This window comes from Ambystoma mexicanum, chromosome 3p (genome assembly GCF_040938575.1).
Source record: "Ambystoma mexicanum isolate Mex_15411 chromosome 3p, UKY_AmexF1_1, whole genome shotgun sequence".
NCBI classification, from domain to species: Eukaryota; Metazoa; Chordata; class Amphibia; order Caudata; family Ambystomatidae; genus Ambystoma; species Ambystoma mexicanum.
In genome coordinates this window covers 663,518,996-663,545,535 of record NC_090925.1, presented here as the reverse complement: position 1 = coordinate 663,545,535, position 26,540 = coordinate 663,518,996, and the positions used below count along the sequence as shown (strand labels likewise).

At 51.8% G+C, this 26,540-nt stretch overlaps 1 protein-coding gene across 9 annotated transcripts in view; it reads left to right on the top strand.

Annotated features, from left to right (window-relative positions):
• Window positions 1-26,540, top strand: part of LOC138580695 (uncharacterized) — a 583,872-nt gene that overhangs the window by 494,091 nt on the left and 63,241 nt on the right. For all 9 annotated transcript variants that reach the window (XM_069651438.1, XM_069651437.1, XM_069651436.1 and 6 more), the window contains one exon: window positions 17,286-17,318. In XM_069651438.1, coding sequence (XP_069507539.1) covers window positions 17,286-17,318 — 33 coding nt within the window. The remainder of the gene's footprint in view (window positions 1-17,285; window positions 17,319-26,540) is intronic.

The window sequence follows — 26,540 nt, the reverse complement described above, 5'->3', positions numbered from 1 at the left end:
CATGACGTGGATTATTTATGAGTTGCGCTGATAACGGTGGAATAGTATTTCAAACTCTATTAGCCCTAGGTTGCTAGGCTTCCCCAGTGATAAGAAGCACTCAATACCATTCAGTCAGACACAAAAGAAGAAGACGAATTACAAATATATGGAGGCACTGGCAAGTACAGTCTAACAACGAAGAATCTCACTATTCACTTGCCTATGACAAGTGAGTGCTACTACTTCCCTGGAAACTCCTTAACCTTAACTTATTTGAGGATATTTCAAGGAACTAAATCATGTTCAACCACACCAGAAAATGCTGCCCTTATTTTTTCAGAAATGTGAACTCTTTCAGATAGATGCTTCACACAGACTACACCAAAGCTCATCATCCATGCATGACATGTCCCTGATTATCATTTTTGAGTGCAACATTATTTGACAGCTTGTCAGTTTTTTCGGGCAGATTTGTTACTTTTGCTGTATATGCTTCAGCCCATTGGGAGATGTAAAGCCCATTATCTTCTATATTAGCCATATTAGGTGGAGATATTTAGCTATCACAAACCAAATCATAATAAACAAAATGTATTAAGATGTCCCAAACCAGAGATTGGGGGTCATTCTGACCCTGGCGGTAGGGGGTTAATGGCACTGGTAAGGATGCTGGTGCCGTTAACCCCCTACCACCACATTCCGAAGTCCCTTAGCGAGTCCCACCAGGAACGGCTCATCTGACCTGCCGCCCTTAGAGAGACCCGTTAAGGGACCATGGAGCCAATAACGGGCCCGCAATTTGCGGGCCCATTATTAGCTCCTGCCCCATTCCCATTGAGCCCTATGGGGGCTCAAATGGGAATGGGAATGGTTTTCTCAATGGGGATTTACCCGGTCGTCCAAGGTTGGAATGACCCAGTAAGTCCCCATTCAGAGACACCGGACCCGGGTTTGGAGGCAGCAATTGTGCTTATTAGCACCATGGCTACCACCAAACTCAGAATGACTCCCATTGTCACTTAAAATTGCTTGCAATATATATATATATATATATATATATATATATATATATATATATATATATATATATATATATATATTACATGGCCATGTAGTTATGGTTAAGTTGGTGTTTCCATAGGAAGTGCACTTTTTGGGCGGCTTATAACTTTGCTCCCCCTGGACGAATCCTCACCAAACTTTGCAAAAAAAGTATATGGCCCACTCTGAATTTGGTGAGGATTCGTCCAGGGGGGAAAAGTTATAGGGGGTGTCCCAAAACTTTTGTTTTTTCCCATAGACATAATGGGAAAAAACTTTGCTCACGCCTACAGCCCAAACCGCTGGACGGATTTACACCAAATTTGCGGCAGGAGCGGCGGCTTCGTCCCGAAAGCGTGCTCTGCTTTATTTGGTGTAAATCCGACCAGTAGTTTTTTTAAAAAATGACAAAAATGTAAGTGAAAAAAATTAGTGATATCTGTGTTCGCTTCTTGGACACACTTCCCTGTTCGCTCCGCGGACAGGACGGTGATTGGGCAAGCAGCTTGTGTGATGTCCGCGAACATCTGACGGGCTCACTCATTGGATGCGGTGAAAGCGTGCAATGCGTCTGGCTTCAGAGACGCCAGCCATCTTTGCTCCTCGCATGAGAGGCTTTGTCAGCAGGAGCGGGATCTGCCACCTGCACAGTAAATCCGCCCATGTCTGTCTCCTGTTCCTCCCACCCCCGCTCATGCCCCGTGTGTCCTTCTTGTCCCCCCCACCCCCACTCATGCTCCGTGTCTCCCCTGTTCCTCCAGCCCCCCGCTCACGCCATTGGCACACGGTGGCCAGCGGAGGGCCGAGGAGTGGGATCTGCCGCCTGCACACGAACACACGAACGCTGTGTGTCTCTCTCCCTCCCACCACCCAACGCTCATGCCCCATGTGTCTATCCCTCATGCCGCCCACCCCCCCGCTCATGCCCCGTGTGTCTATCCCTCCTGCCGCCCACCCCCCGCTCATGCCCCATGTCTGTATCCCTCCCCCCGCTCATGGCCCGTGTCTCTATCGCTCCCGCCGCCCATCCCCCGCTCATGCCCCGTGTCTCTATCCCTCCCGCCGCCCACCCCCTGCTCATACCCCGTGTCTCTATCCCTCCCGCCGCCAACCCCCGTTCATGCCCCATGTGTCTATCCCTCCCGCCGCCCACCCCCCACTCATGCCCCGTGTGTCTCTCCCCTCTCCCCCACCCCCGCTCATGCCCCGTGTGTCTCCCCCCGCTCATGCCCCGTGTGTCTATCCCCTCCCCCCACCCCCGCTCATGCCCCGTGTGTCTAGAACTCCTGCCGCCCACCCTCGCTCATGCGCCGTGTGTCTATCTCTCCCGCCGCCCACCCCCCCGCTCATGCCCCATGTGTCCCTCCCACTCCCGCCCCCCCCCCGCTCATGCCCCGTGTGTCTCTCTCCCTCGGGCTCATGGCCCGTTTCTCTATCCCTCCTGCCGCCCACCCCCCGCTCATGCCCCGTGTGTCTCTCCCCTCTCCCCCACCCCCGCTCATGCCCCGTGTGTCTCCCCCCGCTCATGCCCCGTGTGTCTATCCCCTCCCCCCCACCCCCGCTCATGCCCTGTGTGTCTCTCCCCTTCCCCCACCCCCGCTCATGCCCCGTGTGTCTCTCCCCTCCCCCCAACCCGCTCATGCCCCGTGTGTCTCTCCCCTCCCCCCCAGCCACCGAACCACCGCTCATGCCCCATGTGTCTATCCCTCACGGTGCCCACCCCTCGCTCATGCCCCGTGTCTCTATCCCTCCCGCCGCCCACCCCCCGCTCATGCCCCGTGTCTCTATCCCTCCCGCCGCCCACCCCCCGCTCCTGCCCCATGTGTCTCTCCCCTCCCCCGACCCCCCGAAACAGCGAGCCTGTGCTCAGGCCCCGTGTGACTAGCCCTCCCGCCGCCCACCCCCCGCTCATGCCCCGTGTCTCTCCCCCCCGCTCATGCCCCGTGTGTCTATTCCTCCCGCCCACCCCCGCTCATGCCCCGTGTGTCTATAGCTCCCGCCGCCCACCCCCCTCATGCCCCGTGTCTGTATCCCTCCCGCCACCCACCCCCCGCTCATGCCTCGTGTCTCTATCCCTCCCGCTGCCCACCCCCCGCTCATGCCCCGTGTCTCTATCTCTCCCGCCACCCACCCCCCACTCATGCCCCGTGTCTCTATGCCCCCCGCTCATGCCCCGTGTCTCTATCCCTCTCCCCGCTCATGCCCCGTGTCTCTAGCCCTCCCACCGCCCACGCCCCGTGTCTCTATCCCTCCCGCCGCCCACCCCCCGCTCATGCCCCGTGTCTCTACCCCTCCCGCCGCCCATTACCCGCTCATGCCCCGTGTGTCTCTCCCCTCCCCCCACCCCCGCTCAAGCCCCGTGTGTCTCTCCTTAGATCCCTTGGAGTGGTCCTTCGAGGCCTTGATATTGGAACCATTCTATGGGCTATGACAATTACAATTTTGCTCCATCACTATTATGAGGTGCAGAGATCCTAGGAATATCATATGTCCATTGAAAGGAGCACCCTGAGAATGCACTAACTGTGTCTGTGTATGATATCTCCTTGTTTACAAACAGATCTAGTCCCTGATCTGCATTGCATGGGGGCTCAAATGGGAATTGGGAATGGTTTTCTGAGTGGGGACTTACCGGGTCCTCCAAGGTTGGAATGACCCGGTAAGTCCCCATTCAGAGACACCAGACCCGGGTTTGGAGGCAGCCATTGTGCTTATTAGAACCATGGCTACCACCAAACTCAGAATGACACCCATTGTCACTTAAAATTGCTTGCAATATATATATATATATATATATATATATATATATATATATATATATATTACATGGCCATGTAGTTATGGTTAAGTTGGTGTTTCCATAGGAAGAGCACTTTTTGGACGGCTTATAACTTTGCTCTCCCTGGACGAATCCTCACCAAACTTTGCAAAAAAAGTATTTGGGTCACTCTGAATTTTTTTCAAAGTTTGTTGAGGATTCGTCCAGGGGGGGCAAAGTTATAGAGGGGGGTCCCAAAATGTTTTTTTCCCATAGACATAATGGGAAAAAAATTTGCTCACGCCTACAGCCCAAACCGCTGGATAGATTTACACCAAATTTGCGGCTGGGGTGGCGGATTGGTCCCAAAAGCGTGCTTTGCTTTACTTGGTGTAAATCCATCCAGTAGTTTTTAAAAAAAATGACAAAAATGTAAGTGAAAAAAATTAGTGATATATGTGTTCGCTTCGCAGACACACTTCCCTGTTCGCTCCGCGGACAGGACGGTGATTGGGTAAGCAGCTTGCGTGATGTCCGCGGACATCTGACGTGCTCTCTCATTGTAAGCGGTGAAAGCGTGCAGTGCATCTGACTTCAGGGACGCCCGCCATCTTTGTTCCTCGCCGCCTGCACAGTAAGTCTTGTGTCTGTCTCCTGTTCCCCCCACCCCCACTCATGCTCTGTGTCTCCCCTGTTCCTCCAGCCCCCCGCTCATACCATCAGCACACGGTGGCCAGCGGAGGGCCGAGGAGCAGGATCTGCCGACTGCACACGAACGCTGTGTGTCTCTCTCCCTCCCCCCACCCCCGCTCATGTCCCGTGTGTCTCTCTCCCTCCCCTCAACCCCCGCTCATGCCCCGTGTGTCTCTCTCCCCTTCCCCCACCCCCCGCTCATGCCCCGTGTGTCTCTCTCCCCTTCCCCCCACCCCCCTGCTCATGCCCCATGTGTCTCTCACCCTCCCCCCCCACCCTCGCCCCATGTGTCTCTTCCCCTCCCGCCCAACCCCCGCTCATGCCCGTGTCTCTCTCCCCTTCCCCCCACCCCCGCTCATGCCCCGTGTGTCTCTCTCCCTCCCCCCACCCCCGCTCATGCCCCGTGTGTCTCTCTCCCTCCCCCCCACCCCCGCTCATGCGCCGTGTGTCTCTCCCCCTCCCGCCCACCCCCGCTCATGCCCCGTGTGTCTCTCTCCCCTTCCCCCCACCCTCGCTCATGCCCCGTGTGTCTCTCTCCCTCCCCCCCGCCCCTGGTTATGCCCCGTGTCTCTCCCCTTCCCCCCACCACCAGCTCATGCCTCGTGTGTCTCTCTCCGTCCCCCCCACTCCCGCTCATGCCCTGTGTGTCTCTCTCCCTCCTGCCCACCCCCCGCTCATGCCCCGTGTGTCTCTTCCCCTCCCGCCCACCCCCCGCTCATGCCCCGTGTGTCTCTCCCCTCCCCCCAACCCGCTCATGCCCCGTGTGTCTCTCCCCTCCCCCCCAGCCACCGAACCACCGCTCATGCCCCATGTGTCTATCCCTCACGCTGCCCACCCCTCGCTCATGCCCTGTGTCTCTATCCCTCCCGCCGCCCACCCCCCGCTCATGCCCCGTGTCTCTATCCCTCCCGCCGCCCACCCCCCGCTCCTGCCCCATGTGTCTCTCCCCTCCCCCGACCCCCTGAAACCCCGAGCCTGTGCTCAGGCCCCGTGTGACTATCCCTCCCGCCGCCCACCCCCCGCTCATGCCCCGTGTCTCTCCCCCCCGCTCATGCCCCGTGTGTCTATTCCTCCCGCCCACCCCCGCTCATGCCCCGTGTGTCTATAGCTCCCGCCGCCCACCCTCGCTCATGCCCTGTGCGTCTATCCCTCCCGCCGCCCACCCCCCGCTCATGCCCCGTGTCTCTATCCATACCGCCGCCCACCCCCCTCATGCCCCGTGTCTGTATCCCTCCCGCCACCCACCCCCCGCTCATGCCCCGTGTCTCTATCCCTCCCGCTGCCCACCCCCCGCTCATGCCCCGTGTCTCTATCTCTCCCGCCACCCACCCCCCACTCATGCCCCGTGTCTCTATGCCTCCCGCTGCCCACCTCCCGCTCATGCCCCGTGTCTCTATCCCTCCCCCCGCTCATGCCCCGTGTCTCTATCCCTCCCACCGCCCACGCCCCGTGTCTCTATCCCTCCCGCCGCCCACCCCCCGCTCATGCCCCGTGTCTCTACCCCTCCCGCCGCCCATTACCCGCTCATGCCCTGTGTGTCTTTCCCCTCCCCCCGCCCCCGCTCAAGCCCCGTGTGTCTCTCCTTAGATCCCTTGGAGTGGTCCTTCGAGGCCTTGATATTGGAACCATTCTATGGGCTATGACAATTACAATTTTGCTCCATCACTATTATGGGGTGCAGAGATCCTAGGAATATCATATGTCCATTGAAAGGAGCACCCTGAGAATGCACTAACTGTGTCTGTGTATGATATCTCCTTGTTTACAAACAGATCTAGTCCCTGATCTGCATTGCATGGGGGCTCAAATGGGAATTGGGAATGGTTTTCTGAGTGGGGACTTACCGGGTCCTCCAAGGTTGGAATGACCCAGTAAGTCCCCATTCAGAGACACCAGACCCGGGTTTGGAGGCAGCCATTGTGCTTATTAGAACCATGGCTACCACCAAACTCAGAATGACCCCCATTGTCACTTAAAATTGCTTGCAATATATCTATATATATATATATATATATATATATATATATATATATATATATATATATATATATATATATTACATGGCCATGTAGTTATGGTTAAGTTGGTGTTTCCATAGGAAGAGCACTTTTTGGACGGCTTATAACTTTGCTCTCCCTGGACGAATCCTCACCAAACTTTGCAAAAAAAGTATTTGGGTCACTCTGAATTTTTTTCAAAGTTTGTTGAGGATTCGTCCAGGGGGGGCAAAGTTATAGAGGGGGTCCCAAAATGTTTTTTTTCCCATAGACATAATGGGAAAAAAATTTGCTCACGCCTACAGCCCAAACCGCTGGATAGATTTACACCAAATTTGCAGCTGGGGTGGCGGATTGGTCCCAAAAGCGTGCTTTGCTTTATTTGGTGTAAATCCATCCAGTAGTTTTTAAAAAAATGACAAAAATGTAAGTGAAAAAAATTAGTGATATATGTGTTCGCTTCGCAGACACACTTCCCTGTTCGCTCCGCGGACAGGACAGTGATTGGGTAAGCAGCTTGCGTGATGTCCGCGGACATCTGACGTGCTCTCTCATTGTAAGCGGTGAAAGTGTGCAGTGCATCTGACTTCAGGGACGCCCGCCATCTTTGTTCCTCGCCGCCTGCACAGTAAGTCTTGTGTCTGTCTCCTGTTCCCCCCACCCCCACTCATGCTCTGTGTCTCCCCTGTTCCTCCAGCCCCCCGCTCATACCATCAGCACACGGTGGCCAGCGGAGGGCCGAGGAGCAGGATCTGCCGACTGCACACGAACGCTGTGTGTCTCTCTCCCTCCCCCCACCCCCGCTCATGCCCCGTGTGTCTCTCTCCCTCCCCTCAACCCCCGCTCATGCCCCGTGTGTCTCTCTCCCCTTCCCCCACCCCCCCCTCATGCCCCGTGTGTCTCTCTCCCCTTCCCCCAACCCCCTGCTCATGCCCTGTGTGTCTCTCTCCCCCACTCCCGCTCATGCCCCGTGTGTCTCTCACCCTCCCCCCCACCCTCGCTCACGCCCCATGTGTCTCTTCCCCTCCCGCCCAACCCCCGCTCATGCCCCGTGTCTCTCTCCCCTTCCCCCCACCCCCGCTCATGCCCCGTGTGTCTCTCTCCCCCCCCACCCCCGCTCATGCCCCGTGTGTCTCTCTCCCTCCCCCCCACCCCCGCTCATGCCCCGTGTGTCTCTCCCCCTCCCGCCCACCCCCGCTCATGCCCCGTGTGTCTCTCTCCCCTTCCCCCCTCCCTCGCTCATGCCCCGTGTGTCTCTCTCCCTCCCCCCCGCCCCCGGTTATGCCCCGTGTCTCTCCCCTTCCCCCCACCACCCGCTCATGCCTCGTGTGTCTCTCTCCGTCCCCCCCACCCCCGCTCATGCCCTGTGTGTCTCTCTCCCTCCTGCCCACCCCCCGCTCATGCCCCGTGTGTCTCTTCCCCTCCCGCCCACCCCCCACTCATGCCCGTGTGTCTCTCATCCTCCCCCCACCCCTGCTCATGCCCCGTGTGTCTCTCCCCCTTCCGCCCACCCCCCGCTCATTGCTCGTGTGTCTTTCCCCCTCCCGCCCACCCCCGCTCATGCCCCATATGTCTCTCTCCCTCCCCCCCACCCCCGCTCATGCCCCGTGTGTCTCTCCCCTCTCCCCCACCCCCGCTCATGACCCGTGTGTCTCTCCCCCCGCTCATGCCCTGTGTGTCTATCCCCTCCTCCCCTCCCCCGCTCATGCCCCGTGTGTCTCTCCCCTTCCCCCCACCCCCGCTCATGCCCCATGTGTCTCTGCCCTCCTCCCCACCCCGCTCATGGCCCGTGTGTCTCTCCCCTCCCCCCACCCCCAAAACCCTGTTCATGCCCCGTGTGTCTATCCCTCACGCCGCCCACCCCTCGCTCATGCCCCGTGTCTCTATCCCTCCCGCCTCCCACCCCCCGCTCATGCACCATGTGCCTCTCCCCTCCCCACCACCCTGCTCATGCCCCGTGTGTCTCTCCCCTCCCCCCACACACCAAACCCCTGCTCATGCCCCGTGTGTCTATCCCTCACGCCGCCCACCCCTCGCTCATGCCCCGTTTCTCTATCCCTCCAGCCACCCACCCCCCGCTCATGCCCTGTGAGTCTATCCCTCCCGCCGCCCACCCCTTGCTCATGTCCCATGTGTCTCTCCCCCCGCTCATGCCCCGTGTGTCTATTCCTCCCGCCGCCCACCCTCGCTCATGCCCCGTGTCTCTATCCGTACCGCCTCCCACCCCCCTCATGCCCCGTGTCTCTATCTCTCCCGCCACCCACCCCACGCTCATGCCCCGTGTCTCTATCCCTCCCGCTGCCCACCCCCCGTATCTCTATCCCTCCGCCGCCCACCCCCCGCTCATGCCCTGTGTGTCTATCCCTCCACCCGCTCATGCCCCGTGTCTCTATCCCTCCCGCCGCCCACCCCCCGCTCATGCCCCGTGTGACTCTCCCCTCCCCCCCACCCCCCGACCCCCTGCTCATGCCCCGTGTGTCTATCCCTCCCACCGACCACCCCCCGCTCATGCCCCGTGTCTCTATCCCTCCCCCGCTCATGCCCCGTGTGTCTATCCCACCCGCCGCCCACCCCCCGCTCATGCCCCGCGTGTCTATCCCTCCCACTGGTCACACCCTGCTCATGCCCGTGTGTCTCTCCCCCTCCCGCCCACCCCCCGCTCATGCCCCGTGTGTCTATCCCTCCCGCCGCCCACCCCCCGCTCACGCCCCGTGTGTCCCTCCCCCTCCCGCCCACCCCCCGCTCATGCCCCGTGTGTCTCTCTCCCTTATGCTCATGCCCCGTGTCTCTATCCCTCCCGCCGCCCACCCCCCGCTCATGCCCCGTGTGTCTCTCCCCTCTCCCCCACCCCGCTCATGCCCCATGTCTCTCCTCCCGCTCATGCCCTGTGTGTCTATCCCCTCCCCCCACCCCCGCTCATGCCCCGTGTGTCTCTCCCCTTCTCCCCACCCCCGCTCATGCCCCGTGTGTCTCTCCCCTCCCCCCCACCAGCTCATGCCCCGTGTGTTTCTCCCCTCCCCCCACACCCCAAACCCCCGCTCATGCCCCGTGTGTCTATCCCTCCCGCCGCCCACCCCCGCTCATGCCCCGTGTCTCTATCCCTCCTGCTGCCCACCCCCCGCTCATGCCCCGTGTGTCTCTCCCCTCCTCCGACCTCCCAAAACCCCGAGCCTGCGCTCTTGCCCCATGTGTCTATCCCTCCCTCCGCCCACCCCCCGCTCATGCCCCGTGTGTCTCTTCCCCTCCCGCCCACCCCCCACTCATGCCCGTGTGTCTCTCATCCTCCCCCCACCCCTGCTCATGCCCCGTGTGTCTCTCCCCCTTCCGCCCACCCCCCGCTCATTGCTCGTGTGTCTTTCCCCCTCCCGCCCACCCCCGCTCATGCCCCATATGTCTCTCTCCCTCCCCCCCGCCCCCGCTCATGCCCCGTGTGTCTCTCCCCCACCCCCGCTCATGACCCGTGTGTCTCTCCCCCCGCTCATGCCCTGTGTGTCTATCCCCTCCTCCCCTCCCCCGCTCATGCCCCGTGTGTCTCTCCCCTTCCCCCCACCCCCGCTCATGCCCCATGTGTCTCTGCCCTCCTCCCCACCCCGCTCATGGCCCGTGTGTCTCTCCCCTCCCCCCACCCCCAAAACCCTGTTCATGCCCCGTGTGTCTATCCCTCACGCCGCCCACCCCTCGCTCATGCCCCGTGTCTCTATCCCTCCCGCCTCCCACCCCCCGCTCATGCACCATGTGCCTCTCCCCTCCCCACCACCCTGCTCATGCCCCGTGTGTCTCTCCCCTCCCCCCACACACCAAACCCCTGCTCATGCCCCGTGTGTCTATCCCTCACGCCGCCCACCCCTCGCTCATGCCCCGTGTCTCTATCCCTCCAGCCACCCACCCCCCGCTCATGCCCTGTGAGTCTATCCCTCCCGCCGCCCACCCCTTGCTCATGTCCCATGTGTCTCTCCCCCCCTCATGCCCCGTGTGTCTATTCCTCCCGCCGCCCACCCTCGGTCATGCCCCGTGTCTCTATCCCTACCGCCTCCCACCCACCTCATGCCCCGTGTCTCTATCTCTCCCGCCACCCACCCCACGCTCATGCCCCGTGTCTCTATCCCTCCCGCTGCCCACCCCCCGTGTCTCTATCCCTCCGCCGCCCACCCCCCGCTCATGCCCTGTGTGTCTATACCTCCACCCGCTCATGCCCCGTGTCTCTATCCCTCCCGCCGCCCACCCCCCGCTCATGCCCCGTGTGACTCTCCCCTCCCCCCCACCCCCCGACCCCCTGCTCATGCCCCGTGTGTCTATCCCTCCCACCGACCACCCCCCGCTCATGCCCCGTGTCTCTATCCCTCCCCGCTCATGCCCCGTGTGTCTATCCCACCCGCCGCCCACCCCCCGCTCATGCCCCGCGTGTCTATCCCTCCCACTGGTCACACCCTGCTCATGCCCGTGTGTCTCTCCCCCTCCCGCCCACCCCCCGCTCATGCCCCGTGTGTCTATCCCTCCCGCCGCCCACCCCCCGCTCACGCCCCGTGTGTCCCTCCCCCTCCCGCCCACCCCCCGCTCATGCCCCGTGTGTCTCTCTCCCTTATGCTCATGCCCCGTGTCTCTATCCCTCCCGCCGCCCACCCCCCGCTCATGCCCCGTGTGTCTCTCCCCTCTCCCCCACCCCGCTCATGCCCCATGTCTCTCCCCCCGCTCATGCCCTGTGTGTCTATCCCCTCCCCCCACCCCCGCTCATGCCCCGTGTGTCTCTCCCCTTCTCCCCACCCCCGCTCATGCCCCGTGTGTCTCTCCCCTCCCCCCCACCAGCTCATGCCCCGTGTGTTTCTCCCCTCCCCCCACACCCCAAACCCCCGCTCATGCCCCGTGTGTCTATCCCTCCCGCCGCCCACCCCCGCTCATGCCCCGTGTCTCTATCCCTCCTGCTGCCCACCCCCCGCTCATGCCCCGTGTGTCTCTCCCCTCCTCCGACCTCCCAAAACCCCGAGCCTGCGCTCTTGCCCCATGTGTCTATCCCTCCCTCCGCCCACCCCCCGCTCATGCCCCGTGTGTCTCTCCCCCCGCTCATGCCCAGTGTGTCTATTCCTCCCGCCCACCCCCGCTCATGCCACGTGTGTCTATCCCTCCCGCCGCCCACCCTCGCTCATGCCCTGTGTGTCTACCCCTCCCGCCGCCCACCCCCTGCTCATGCCCCGTGTCTCTATCCCTACCGCCGCCCACCCCCCTCATGCCCTGTGTCTCTATCCCTCCCGCCACACACCCCCCGCTCATGCCCCGTGTCTCTATCCCTCCCGCTGCCCACCCCCCGTGTCTCTATCCCTCCTGCCGTCCACCCCATGTTCATGCACCGTGTGTCTATCCCTCCACCCTCTCATGCCCCGTGTCTCTATCCCTCCCGCCGCCCACCCCCCGCTCATGCCCCATGTGTCTCTCCCCTTCCCCCCACGCCCTGACCCCCTGCTCATGCCCCGTGTGCCTATCCCTCCCACCGCCCACCCCCCGCTCATGCCCTGTGTCTCTATCCCTCCCCCCGCTCATGCCCCGTGTCTCTATCCCTCCCACCGCCCACGCCCCGTGTCTCTATCCCTCCCGCCGCCCACCCTCCGCTCATGCCCCGTGTCTCTACCCCTCCCGCCGCCCAGCCCCGCTTATTCCCCATGTGTCTCTCCCCTCCCCCCACCCCCCGCTCATGCCCCGTGTCTCCCTTCTTCCCCCCCACCCCCCGCTCATGCCCTGTCTTCCTCCCCCCCCACTCCCCGCTCATGCCCCGTGTCTCCCTTCTTTCCCCCCCACCCCCCGCTCATGGCCCGTGTCTGCTCTGTTGGAACAGGGCAGACACGGGGCATGAGCGGGGGTGGGGGCCCCACCTTGCCCTACCCCCGCATTTGTGATGTCATCTTTGATGTCCTGGGTGTTAGTGTTAACAGTGCAAGGTGGCGCGAGTTATTGTTGCTTATCTTACCATAATTGCCGAATTTCAGGGGTTTTTCGGTTTTACTTTGAACCATAACGTCCCTTTAACAAAGTTTTTTTTACTGAATATATATACACATAAATCAACATACAGTGTTTTTAAAACAAAATATATATTTGTATTCAAATATATTAAAGACATTCATGATGCATTAAAGTTAAACTGTTTTACATCCATGGTGTATTCTATAGCACTAACAGAATATGGTTTGAGTAAATAAGCTTCCAATTGATCACGCCCTGTGTTGTGCCTAGTAATGTACACAGAAACTGTGCCAGGCAATGCCTGTGGTTGTCTGCTGCATAATCATAGAGAAATGGTGCAACCAATTAGACACATATCAGTTATGAATTGCTAAGCACCATGAATCTGCCAGAAAGAAGCTCTCACACTTACTATTGTGATAGCATGTTGCTGCCTCACTCACATACTTGCTTAGATCCATTGGAGTGGTCTTTTGAGGCCTTGAAATTGGAACCATTCTGTGGGGCTTTGACAATTAGAATTTCATTCCCTCACCATTGTAGGGGGCAGAGATCTTAGGAATCTCATATGCCCTTTGAAAAGAGCACCCTGTGAATGCACTAACTGTGTCTGTGTATGATATCTCCTTATTTACAAACAGATCTCGCCCCTGATATATGCATGATTTTTTCAAGCAAACCAGGAATCCGTGTTCCATATGTACATGGCATACACTCCATGTAATCAAAGGAACACCCCTCGTTGAAGACGTGCCTGTAAAGCCAGTGTGCATGCATTTCATATTACATATTAGTACCCTGCGAGGGCGCAATCAGAATGCAAGAGCCATTCTTATTGGCCCTTGTCGAGTCATTACCAGGCCGAGCATCCCTCTGTCGGGATTCCATGGCCTTTGTCCCTGGCGGGGGTGTGGCAACCCCTCAGCCAATGAGGAGGCTCGAAGCGGGGCCATCCCCGCTCCGAGCCTCCCCAGGGCTCAGAGCTGCCTTCACCCCCACCGGGGACTCGGGTAAGCTTTTTCTTTTTTTTTTCTTCCCTCCCTCCTCCCTGCCCTCCCCACTCCACTTACCTTTTTGCTCCTGCGTTCCAGTTGGGGAACGATAGCAGGCTCCAGCAGTGTGGAGACTCAGAGCGGGCCATCCTCGCTCCACATCTCCACACGGCTGGAGGCTTCCATCGTCCCCCAGCAGGGACGCAAGTATGTTTTTTAATTTTGTTTAATTTTTTCTTCCCCTCCCTCCCTTCCGCCCTCCCAACCCCACTTACCATCTGCTTCTTTTTTTTCATTTTTTTTCAGGAGCGGACGCGCTGGGTCCGCTTGTGTTTCCTGCGCGTCCACTCCCGATGGCCGCCATGGAAAGCGAAAACTGACTCCGTTTTCCCTTTCCATTGCGGCCATTCTCTTGGTCGTTTTTATTTTTTTTAAATGTTCAAAAAATCCTTTTTAAAAGGCTTTTAGTCATGCACATAATGCTGGCCGGGGTACCAATAGCAATATGACCCTCATGGCGGGAGCATTACCGACTCAGGCAATTCGATAACTATGGGCCCCGGGGCATTACCTGAGTCGGTAATGCCCCCGCTGCTCGGGTCATATTGCTTAATTATGTCCTTGGAAAGTGAATTCCATTTCCCCATTGGTCGATATTCTGGCTATATGAAACAGTATAGATTGAAAAGCTCATATTGCCAGATCTGGCACCTAGAAATTCCCAGCCCACTCCCCACTCCTTACTTTAAATATTGGTTTCCCCTTTCATACGCAACCCTGCTACATGAATTTGATCCCCATGGTTGCATTGAATCTTCTTCTAGCCGGATCTTGCAGACTGGGTCTTTGTTGGGCAACAAACTGCTGATATGGCACAGCACAATGTTTCTAGACAAGCCTCTCATTTGCAACTCGCCCTTTGTTATGTGCCCCTAGGCAACTGGTCTGCGAAAACACCCACGGAGATTTCCCATTTTTTATAAAGAAATCAAATATCACAACATAATAGATTTATTTACCATGCCCTGAGGCTGTAGCAGGAGACACGGCCGAGATAACCTGTTGGCTGAACTCAGACATTTATCTTGGCCTCAGAACCGATCATTTCTGGTGCCGTTTATAATAATAGTATATGTTCTTGGGTCAAGCTGCAGATAGCAATACCTGGGTTTGCACCGAGAAATGAGAACCCAACGTGTCTTTCACTCACAAATGTAGAGAGGGACAGAGACATTGCGAGAGATAGAGAATGGCACAGAAAGAGAGAGAGAGTGAGAGAGAGAGAGAGAGAGAGAGAGAGAGAGAGAGAGAGAGAGAGAGAGAGAATGAAGGACAGAGAGATAAAAAGGCATCACTACCAGTTTGGTGGTGCAGTAAAAACGTGGTGGTAATTTGCTACTGCCACTGTTTTGGCAGTAACAGAATTACTGCTGCTTTTACTGCACCACTAAACCTATACTTTTGTCAAACGGACCCTACATTTGATTTTTTATATTTAAACAAAAAATGAAAAAGAAACATATACAAAGTTTTAAAACAAAGCAATAAGAAGCCCACAGGTCATAGGGACACATGCCAGGAGAAGCATTACAAAACTTTGGTGCGTTGGGAGACTCAATTTCATTGTGACTTGTATGCCATTTTTTTAAATGTCATCATTTAAGTTACTTTGCCTCGCAATTGAAATAAATGCTTATTGTCTCCTATATGTCGTTGGTGGCGGAGTTGGAGGTGGCAATAAGGTCAATATCACATATATTGTTGTAATATGTCATGATGTTTTCATCCTCGAGAAGTATTGACTCCTAATCATATAATGACTACATCCTTGGAGGTTGAATTTCAACACAATACATTTGACAGTATTCCTTGTGTAGCTTCCATTTCCACATTATGATTGTCAGCGCCTAGATGTCTAAGAAGGATTATGTAAGGCATCTCAGTACAATTTCTAATGCTGAAGGTAGAGTTGTGGAATACAGGACTGCACATGGTGTTGAGGTGCACAGTTATTCTTGATTACATTCTTTTAATTGAAAAGGAATGACGCAAATGGTGGAAACATCATTTAAAAATATTTAAAATTGGAGCTAATTAAAATAAATCCATAATAACAACTGTTGCATTATACGTACATATTTTTCTTAAGCTGGGAATTGGGGTGCATTTAGTGACATGGAAGAGCCATGACTATATGTATGCCTTCCAGGAATAAACTTAGGGAGTTGCTCTATGGGTAGTAAGTTAGTAACGTTTGTACATGTGGATACCTGTATTACGTATCATTTGAAGACATGAGGCTATTTCACAACCCTGAACAATGATATTTTGCTGAACTTTAAGCAAACAAACCTGCTATTATTCCTATGACAACTGAAGGTCTATGAGATTGCGCATTGGTGGAGTGATGGGCTAGTGCTGTCTCGCTGGTCCATACTCCTCTGTGAGAGTTTCTGTGAATCGAGATTCAACTGTGGAACAGAATTCATCAATTCCATTGGATTAACATTTGGAGTACCACCTCCTGACCTGTACCTCGAATAAATTCAATGTCAGCATGCATTGGGACACGCGCATTGGTGGAGTGCAGGGTGAGTGCTGTCTCGCTGTCCTGCAGCCTTCAGACGTGGAGGCGCAAACACACAAAGTGAGTGCTTGATAATGAAAATAACTTTGCTATCCACGAAACCCTGTTTTAGACATTAACGTTGCATTGTGTCCGTTAGAGAATTCAAAAGACCCTTTGGTGGAGGGTAAAACTATGATTGACTATAATGGTTAAGGGGAAATCTACAGTTAACAGATATAAACTCCCGAAAGGGAAGATGCCCGAGCCAGAATTAAATATTCAGTTTGCAACAGCAACATCCCCGGTGGAAAGCACTCCTAACATACAGACGACAGAGGTTAGCAGCAAACCTAAGCATAAAATCACATCTTTTTTTCAAGAAGAACCTATAAAACCTACCGCAGGAGAGAGTCAGCCTGAAGAAACTGCTATAGTTATGAGTACCTAACGTGTCTTTAACTCACAAAGGTGGATAGGGACAGAGACACGGGGTCATTCCGAGGTGGGTGGTAGGGGATACCGGGCACCGGTAAGGAGACCGGTGCCGGTAATCCCCTACTGCCCAATTCTGAGGTCCCTTAGCGGGAACCGTAAGGGACGTGTGCACAAATAAGGGGCTTGCCATTCGTGAGCCCGTTATTTGCGCCCTCCCCATTCCCATTTAGCCCTATGGGGGCTCAAATAGGAATGGGGAATGGTTTGGTCAATGGGGAATTACCCATTCCTCCAGTGTCGGAATGGACCAGTAAATCCCCATTGAACCAAACCGGAGTCGGTACCGGTATGGGAGGCAGCCATGGAACTAATTGCTTCATGGCTACCACCATACTCGGAATGACCCCCATTGTGAGAGATAGAGAATGGTACAGAGAGAGAAACAGAGCACAGAGAGAGAGAGAAAGAGAGAGAGAGAGTGAGAGAGATAGAGAGAGATACATAGGCCTCATTACCAGTTTGGTGGTGAGGTAAAAAAGTGGTGGTAATTTGTTACTCCCACTCTTTGGCAGTAACGGAATTACTACTGCTTTTACCACACCAACAAACGTCTACTTCATCAAACAGGCCATACATTTGATTTTTTAAATATAAACACAAATTGTTAAATAAACATATACAAGGTTTATAAAACAAAGGAATAAGAGGCCCACAGGTCATATGGACACATACCAGGAGAAGCATTATGAAACGTTGGTGCGTTGCGGGGACTCAATTTCATTGTGACTTACATGCCTTTTTTTTAATGTCATTATTTAAGTTGACTTTGCCTCACAGTTGAAATACATGTTTATTGTCTCCTATAGGTCTTTGGTAGCGGAGTTGGAGGTGGCCATATGGTAAATATCACATATATTGTTGTAATATTTCAATATGTTGTCATCCTCTAGAAGTATTGGCCTCTAATAATATAATTACATTAATGTTGCATTGTGTTCGTTAGAGAATTCAAAGGACCCATTGGTGGAGGGTTAAACTCTGAGTGACTATAACGGTTAAGGGGAAATCTAAAGTTACTAGATATACATTCCAGATAGGGAAGATGCCCCAGACAGAATTAAATATTCAGCTTGCAACAGCAACATCCCCTACTAACATACAGACAACAGAAGTTAGCACCAAACCTAAGCGTAAAATCAAATCTTTTTTTCAAGCAGAACCTATAAAACATACCACAGGAGAGAGTCAGAATGAAGGAACTGCTATAGTTATCACTAACACAATGCCACCAAGCAGTGGTGAACACACCAATGAGGAGAGCACAAACCTAGAGGACATTGATAACTATTCCTTACTGGTCTTGAGCTACTTGTTGCAGCGAAGCATTGCAGTGGCGATGGAAACATTTTGTAACGCATACAGGAGACTCTAATGAACCATTGCTAAAATGAGAGGGTGGCACAATGGCCATAATTACAGATCCAAATAGACTTTTGGCTTCGCCAAATTTATTTCCCTCCTCTGACTCATTGGTGTCAGTGGAAGAAAAGAATACTCAATTGGAGCCATTCAGTGAAATGCAATACTTCATGGTGACTATTCATTTTGCCATGAAGATTCTCCTAAAGCTATGCGAAAACATCCATGAGAATCAAAAGATCAATGGCGCTGCAAACTCTGCCTCACCCATATCTCCTGATGGTCCCTTGGGGCAGGTGTATGATGCAGAGCAATCTGCAACTACATTCCACATGGGGGAAAACGGAGGATAGGACAATCGAAAAGGCAGGTATGAGCAGGGTTTAAATTGAAAGTGAAGTGAGAGAAGAACGAAAACTCTCAGAATCCTCTGAAATATACTTATCCCGAAAGCAATGAAGACTGGCAATCAAAAACCGCAAAGTCCAGTCCAGACAGAAACTTACAGCGTAGCAGTAAATGTCCAATCCCATGGGAAAACCATCAAAGAAATCGCGAAAGAATATGGCACACAAAAAGAAGTGCCAGTCGAATCAAGCCGGGACCCTTACGTGTTGGTTACTGAACGGTGATCAAACTGTGAATAGCATTAATATGAAGGAGGACTTGGGCATCTCAGTGTGGGAATCAGATAAAACGACATCAAATAGAATCAAAATCACTGAGTACAGCCCGAAGCGAGGGCACATGAATAGAGCAATCGACATACCAGAGTTCCCTGTGAAATTGACAGCTGGAGATCATCCAGGAATAACCCTATACAAGGTGAAAGAAAAGAAAACCAGAAATAGATGGATGCATCTTTCAACCTTGTTGCATGTATTAGCTCAAATCCCCATACTGTGTGTCTTAGTAACAGATGACTTTGACTTTATTGAGCACCTGGAATGTGTAAATCCCAATGGAACGTGGGTACATTGTAAGAACCACAAAATGGCCTTGTTGATATGCAACCATAAAAGGCAGATGTTGAACTTGGGATTAGAACTGGACATGGACTTTCACAAACCTGACTACATTGCAAGTGAAAGATCTAAACCCTAACACCATATGCCAGTGTGAGAAAAGCATGGAGTGGGACGATATTCAGTGGGTGCTGAAGTGGCAAGTTGATTCAATCCCAATACAACGATCAATGCGCACTGAGGTTTCACCCTAATGTGCTAGAATACATGCAAATTTGGACATTTTATGGGGCCCAGGAAGTCATTAGCTCTCCTAATCAAGTATACATCCTGCAATAGACTTTGTTGAAAGCTGAACTGTTTTTCAATGGTTATACTACATTTCAAACCCTGGCTTGAAAGGGTCATAGAGGCAGACCCTATTGAGTACTGAGGATAGGAGACATACACTCTTATATTGCCTGAGGGGTTAATGTAGCATAAAGCCTGTATTGTACACTAGCAGTAGCCCTGGAAGAGGTAGGCCTGGAGTGTGCAGGCCAGATGCTGGTCATTAACATCTACGAACCCCCGGGCTCCACCTCCATGGAAAATACTTTTGAAATCTTAACAGAGCTGCAGGTTGTTCTAAAGAGAACAATGGTGAATTTGTCATACTGGTTGGAGACCTTAATGACCTTTGTATTTTGCACCAAAGAAATTATGTCTGGGTGAAGAGTAAAAATGTCATGAGTCTGAAAAACTCTAATCTAAAGGGCAGACTCTGGACAAGGGTTTTGGATGAGTGGGAATTAAGCATGTTTACAGGACAAACGAAGAGTGATATGCTGTGCAATTATACATGGCTCACCGGAGCGAATAAGGCAACTTTGGACTACTTCTTTGTTAATGTGCCTACATATAATTCAAAGTATGGAGAAGGTCCCTATAAGTTTAGTGATCATGCAATCATCACTATTTTACTTTGCATGGACGGCATGAACAATTATCTACATAAAAAGTGGGCAATAGAAGTCAATCATGGGGGAAACCGCATTAACTGGTCAGCCAACAATGTAACGAGAACTAGCAGGCTCATTAGTGAAATTGGAGGCCATCAGTACTCTAATCTTAAATCATTAGATGGTGATGGAATTGAAATCTGGTTTCTGGAGATCAGTCTAGGTATTGTGATCCATAAAACTGCCTATGTATTACGAGAAGATAAGAGTACCATAACGTTTGATGGAACCATGGGAGATAGAAGGAGGAGCATTTGAAAATAAATTATCGGTGTTTAAAGTGGTGAATATACCCTCCAAAATGCACTAGTAAGAATAAAGATCATCAAAAACAAATACCCAAATTGGGTTTGGTGGTGGCGGTCGTCACACCAAAGTGCCTGATGGCAGAGAATGGCAGCAGCCTTGATTTCCAGAGATACCAGAATTATATGGAACCTGTTGGGCAAGGCAAAAGAGAACAACAATAACAAGTCTTTCAACCCTATAAGTGAGATCCAATCGCATGACCACTTAGAAGTCCATTCTGCACACAAAAAAAATGAAAATGTACAGCCATTTAAGAACAGCAGTTATAAAGCTATTCCCCAGATTGAAAATAATTATATAATAAGTCAAATTGGCAGGCTAAGACATCAAAATCTCAAGAACTGAATGATATAGCCAGTATAGTATTAAAGAGTGACCCCAAATCCTGGGCTGATATTTAAGAAATCATGTTTGCTAAGGCAATAAGTACAGGCAGAATTCATTCATCCTGGCAAACAGCAATATTGATACCAGTCTAAAGAAAAGAGGACCATACAGATCCTGTAAATTATAAAGTATTGTCTGTGCTAGATATCACGGGTAAGATATTCACCTAATTTATTCTATACAAACTTCAGAAATGGTCTGAAGCGTCAGGTTTATTAGACAGGCTTCAAACAGGATTCAGATTGTGGTCATCTACTGCCCATAATCTAAGGCTCATGAACCTATTGAAGGAAAGAGCAAAAATAAAAACAAACCCAGGGCTGCATGTTCTCTTCATCAACTTCCAAGTGGTTTTTGATTTGGTATGTAGAGAAAAATGATGGCTGAAACTCGAGGCCTATGGATGCCCTAATTACATCATGCATTTTGTAAAGCTATTCCACGAGGACAACACAATCCAGGTTAAGTTTGACACAGGGGGGGCTTTGACAAGTCCTACCGCGAAAACACGAAGGGTCAAGCAGGGCTGTGCCCTGCCCCTCTTTTATTCAACTTGTATTTGTCCGATCTCCCAAAGTGTTTGCTCAGGACGGTGGTTTGCACGCCAAAGATAGAAACTTGCCACTTTGTATGACTACAGTACGCGGATGACCGTGTGGGTTTTCGTCCTCACCTTCTCTGGATTAGTGAGAACAGCTGGGGAGTTGTGGAAATATGCTGAAATTAATAACCTATACTAATGGATGGGGTGACCTCACAAAACCCCAGAACCTGGGGTGACAAAATACAAGAAAAATAAGTAGGTGTTTTCTCACAGATCAGCAACAAAATATGATATATTATTTAATGTATGTGTGGCACCTAGATATGCCACATTCTACATGTACTGGGCCTGATCACGACCTCGGCGGTAACCCTTAAATCCAGCGGTAGCATTTTACCGCCAGATTTAAGGGTCCGCCGAATTAGGGCTTTGGCGGATTTCGCCCCAGCTCTTGGCTGGGGGGAAATCCGCTGAAAATTCGCGTTATTATCGCCGGTGGGAAATCCGCCGGTGGTAAGAGCGCACATTTTCCCCATTGTGCCCAATGGCGAATGGGGCATTCCTGAATGGGCTCAATGGGGAATGGGGACTTCCAAGTCCGCCCAACTCGTGATCCCCCGCTATGAGCACCGGGGCTATGGCGGTCGCGCTAATAGCCCCCACGCTAATAGCGTTAGCGTTACTGCCGAGGTTGTGATCAGGCCCACTGTCTTTAGGCAAATAAGAGGCTAATTATAATCCACAAGAACATACAACATCACAATTATTTAATATATTATCAGACTCCTCTAAAATAATATTGCAAAATGTCTTGCAGTGTTTGAGTGGCACCAAAGTTATAAGCCATCCAAAAACTCCTTTTCACCGACCCTATTATGCAGAAATATGCATGGATGTCCCGAACATCTGAAATGTCAGCAGACGTCTTAGAAGAAAAAACACCTGATTTTTGTCTTTTAATAGCCATATCCTGTCCTATCCTCATAACCCCTAACCACCCCAGACATATGGCCTCATTACGAGGCTGGCGGTAGCCGTGCCTGTATTACAGGCACGGCTGCCGGCGGTATTTTATTTTTTCCGGTGCACAGGAATGGGCAATTACCAGGTCATTACGGCCTTGCCAGACCAGGTATTTTCCCATTCCTGGGCACCAGAAAATATTCTTCCCCATTTCCATTCGAGCCCCATATAGCTCAATGGGAATGGGGAAGCCGGATGCACCGGCACTGTTATGAACGGTGCCGGTGCATCTGACATGCTCTGCTCGGGTGGCGGTATGCCCGCCATGTCAGTCCTTGCTGAACTCGTAGTTTGCCATTCCTTCAACTACGGTAACGGCATGCTTACCGGTACCGTAGTTCCCGGATCGTCAAGCTTGTAATAAACCCCATAGTTTCATTAGTTTGACAAGTGCAATGTTGTGTTTTTCAACATGTTTATGCCGCATGTCCGCGGACACCGGCGGCTGTCCGCAAATCCAACATGGCAGCCGTTTCAAAATATCTGACGCAGCTCACGTTGTTTACCATCCAATTAGCAGGCACATATGATGTCTGTGGGCGTCACGCTGCTCTGTGATTGGACCAGAGGCATCCGTGGACTCTGAATCATTAAATCAGTCCGCAGACCGAAACCAAATACCATTAATTTATTTTGACCTACGTTTAGGCCATTTAAAAAAAAAATACAGGATCACATTCCATCAAAGCTGCCGCTCCTGGCTCAAATTTGGTGAAAATAAGTCCAGCGGTTTGAGTTGCAGATACAAGTAAAACATTTTTCATTTGCGTCCATGAGAATTTCCACAAATGTTGGGACCCCGCTATAACTTTGCCCCCCCCGAACGAAACCCCACCAAACTTTGCAAACTCTTTCTGAGGATGCCATATACTTTTCTTGCAAAGATTTCTGAGGATTCGTTCATGTGAGGCAAAGCCACTCAAAAAGTATTCTTACCATAGGTTGAGCAACTTTGACAAGAGGGGGTAAAATTAGAGGTGGGGTCCAAAAATGTTTGAAAGTCTTATAAAGTTGGTGGTGTTTGACCAATCTGCACACACGTTTTCAAACATATTTAAGACCCAGATTTCAATGTTTTTGCAAAGTTTGGTGGGATTTTGTCAAGAGAGAAAAGTTAGCAGAAATATTACAGACCCAACTTTGAATGTTCATGCAAAGTCTGAATGGATTTTGTCAAGGTATGGCTAAGTTATATGACTATTTTCTGTACATACATTTTGACACTTTTCCAAAAATAAAACAGAGGCATTTGCAGCAAGCCTGTATTGGCAAGGATCTGAAAGCAAATGTGTCTGTTATATTTTTTTTAATGTGTCATAACGTATGTACAATGAATTTTGTCAACAGATGTACTTTATATGACAATTCTTCATACATACATTTTGACACTTTTCAAAAACTAAAACATGGACATATTTGCAGCAAACCTGTGGAATGTGCATTGGCAAGGCTTTGAAAGCATGCTTTCACAAATGTGTCCGTGTTTTATTTTTTGAATAGTGTTATAACGTAGGTAAAAAAAAAAGTAATATACCTTTGGTGAGTGAGGTATTGCCTGTGGCCATTGACAATGGCCAGATTGTCCGGGTCATGTTATGTTATGTTAACAAAGCTTATAAAGTGCATGGTCATCCAAAGGTATCTTGGTGCTGGGAAGGCAAAGGGCAGGCTGGACAGTGCATCCTAGAAAAGAAGTATCTTCAGGAATTTCCTGAATAGCAGATGGTTAGGAAGATTTTTTAATGGCAGTGGCAGATAGTTTCATAGTTGAGTCTCTGCCAAAGAGAAGGCCCGATCACCTACCACCGTGCGGAGGAAAGAAGGCTCACAAAACAGACCAGCAGACCTGGAACGAAGCATACGATTAGAAGATAACGGACACATTTGTCTCAGAGAATTCAGCCCCTTGATCATGAAGGGCGCAATGAACCAGGCAGAGTGATTTAAATGTAATGTGCTGGGCTACAGGTAGCCAATGCAGAGCACACAAGACTGGGTGATATGAGATCCATAAGGAGATCCTGTGGGAACTCGGGCAGCAAGATTTTGTAGGTGCTGCAGCTGCTGGACAAGACCTTTGGGCTGGAATAGATAAAGCGCATTGCAGTAGTCCAAGTGGCTAAGGACCAAGGCGGCTACGACTGGTGGCCTGAGTTTAGGAGGAATAAGGGGAGCATTTTTTGCAGGATCCTCTGTTGGAAGTGTCCCGTATTCACACGGCTGAGACCTGGTGATGCATGGAGCGAGAAGAGGAGACCACAACACCAAGATTCTTTACCGTAGTGACTGGAATGGGGGGGGGCCAAGAGTGGATGGCGAGAAAGAGGACACCCAAAGTGAGGGATCAGGAGGAGCACCCACCACCATAGCCTCCATCTTGTCTCTGTTAAGTTTCAGCCAGTTGTGGTTCATCCAATTTCCCATGGCAGACAGACACTGGCAAAGGCATGACAACACCTAAACCTGCTCAAGATCTAGCCGGATCAGGATCTGAGTGTCGTCAGAATACCAGTAGCAGCTAATGCCGAAGGAGCAGATGAGACCCACAAGTGGCCGAATGTAGATGTTCAAAAGTATAGGGGAAAAGGCGGAGCCTTGCGGGACACCACAGAAGAGATAGAAGAGGCGTGAAAGAAAGGGAGGAAGAGAGAGTATTTTGCCTCTCTCCACCAGCAACAAAGTAAACCAAGCAACGTCTAGGCCGACAATGCCGGCCTGGGCAAGGCAGGCAGGCAAGGTCGGGTGGTCAACTGTGTCAAATGCCGCTGACAGATCGAGCAGAATCAGTGCCCCCACTAGCGTCGACCAGCCTTGCCATATAGTCCGGGACCAACACCAAGACACTCTATGTGCAGGGCCCAGCCGGAATCCAGACTGGACAGGGTCAAAAAGCTCTGAGATCACCAGGAAAGATGAAAGAAGTGGGGAGATCAAGGCTTCTAAAAGCTTCAGGAAAAAGGGCAACAGTGAGATTGGACAGAAATGAGATGGCATCGAGGGATCTAGAGAGGGCTTCTTGAGAAGTGGACTAAAAGTGGCTAGCTTCAGCTCCCATGGAATGTAACATGACTGGCAGGATATATTAATGGCCTGTGTGATCTCACTCAAAAGACCAGTGGATATATCTTTCATCACCGACAGCGGCACCGGTTCTGAATGGGCTGCTGACTTTATCGATACACTGACCAATGTCTCTGAAAACACGGGAAAAAGGGACCATTCGGGGTGGCCAGACTCCACGGTAGCAACTGGATTGGCACTTTTTGCGCCGAAAGCCTGAGCTGCGAGCAAAATATTAGCCAGAATAGTGTCAATTTTAGTGATGAAAAATTGGCACAGCAAATCACAAAGCTCTTGTGACGGGATCACAGAAGTGGTAAGGTTGTCAGTGGAAGACAATGATCTGACCACTGAAAATTATTCTATTGGCTTACAAAGGGCTTTGCTGATTTTTTGTTTGAAGAAGGCCTTCTTATCTTCCAAAATGGCAGCAAAATAGCCAGTGGCGCATTGCCTATTGTGCACTCTAAGTGCGGCACCATTTCGGCTTGAAGCAAGCTAGTTTGAGCCGCTCGGAGAACCAAGGTTCAGAGGGAAGCCTCCACAGCTACCTTAAGATTGGCCCAGTGCCAGCTACGATGCAGGAAACTCTTAGGCGACGGGCACACAGAGTTCAGAGACAAGGTCAGGAGGTAATGATCCCACCACAGCACAGGTTCTGCAGGGAAGATGAATAATTCAGATTTGTCAGCCAGCACAAGATCAAGCGTGTTCCCGAGCTTATGGGTAGAATCCCTCACATATTGATGGAGACCCAAGTCAAGCATGCCATCAAAAATGTATTTAGAATGGGGCCAGAGGGCTGTTAAATTTAAGATTAAAATCACTGAGAACCACTAAGTGAGAAAACTTAATCTGAAACTCTGCTAAAAATCAAAAAAAGTTTTGAGAAAACCAACATGTGACCCAGTGGGTCGAAAAATAATTAAGAAGTGGCACATATAAGATGGCGAGACTATACATTGCAGCAATAGTGCTCCCACGGCGACAGAATGGGAAAGTGAGAGATGAGAAACTGCTAGTTTGGACTTAAAAATAATAGCGCTCACACTGCACCTAACCACTGTGCTGTCGGCAGACAGCAACATATGGCCTACAGATGGTATTACCAGAGCCAATCAGTTGGTAGTGGTAGTAGAGGTAGAATGCAGACTAGTGTGCAGGGAAGAAATAAAAGGTCTGGCAGCCCCGAGCCACACAAAAGGAAATGATAGATAATAAAAATAAGAAAATAAATACTAATAAAATATTCAGGAGCTGAGTGAGGATAAGGGGGCATCCAGTCACATGCCACAGCCGCAGGAAATCGTGCTGCCCAAAAGGAAATTAAATGTGTCACAGGCTAAAAATAGAGCAGGTACAAGCTGTAAAACAAACGGGGGCAATCTGCCTTACCATTTACATCCCAAAGGT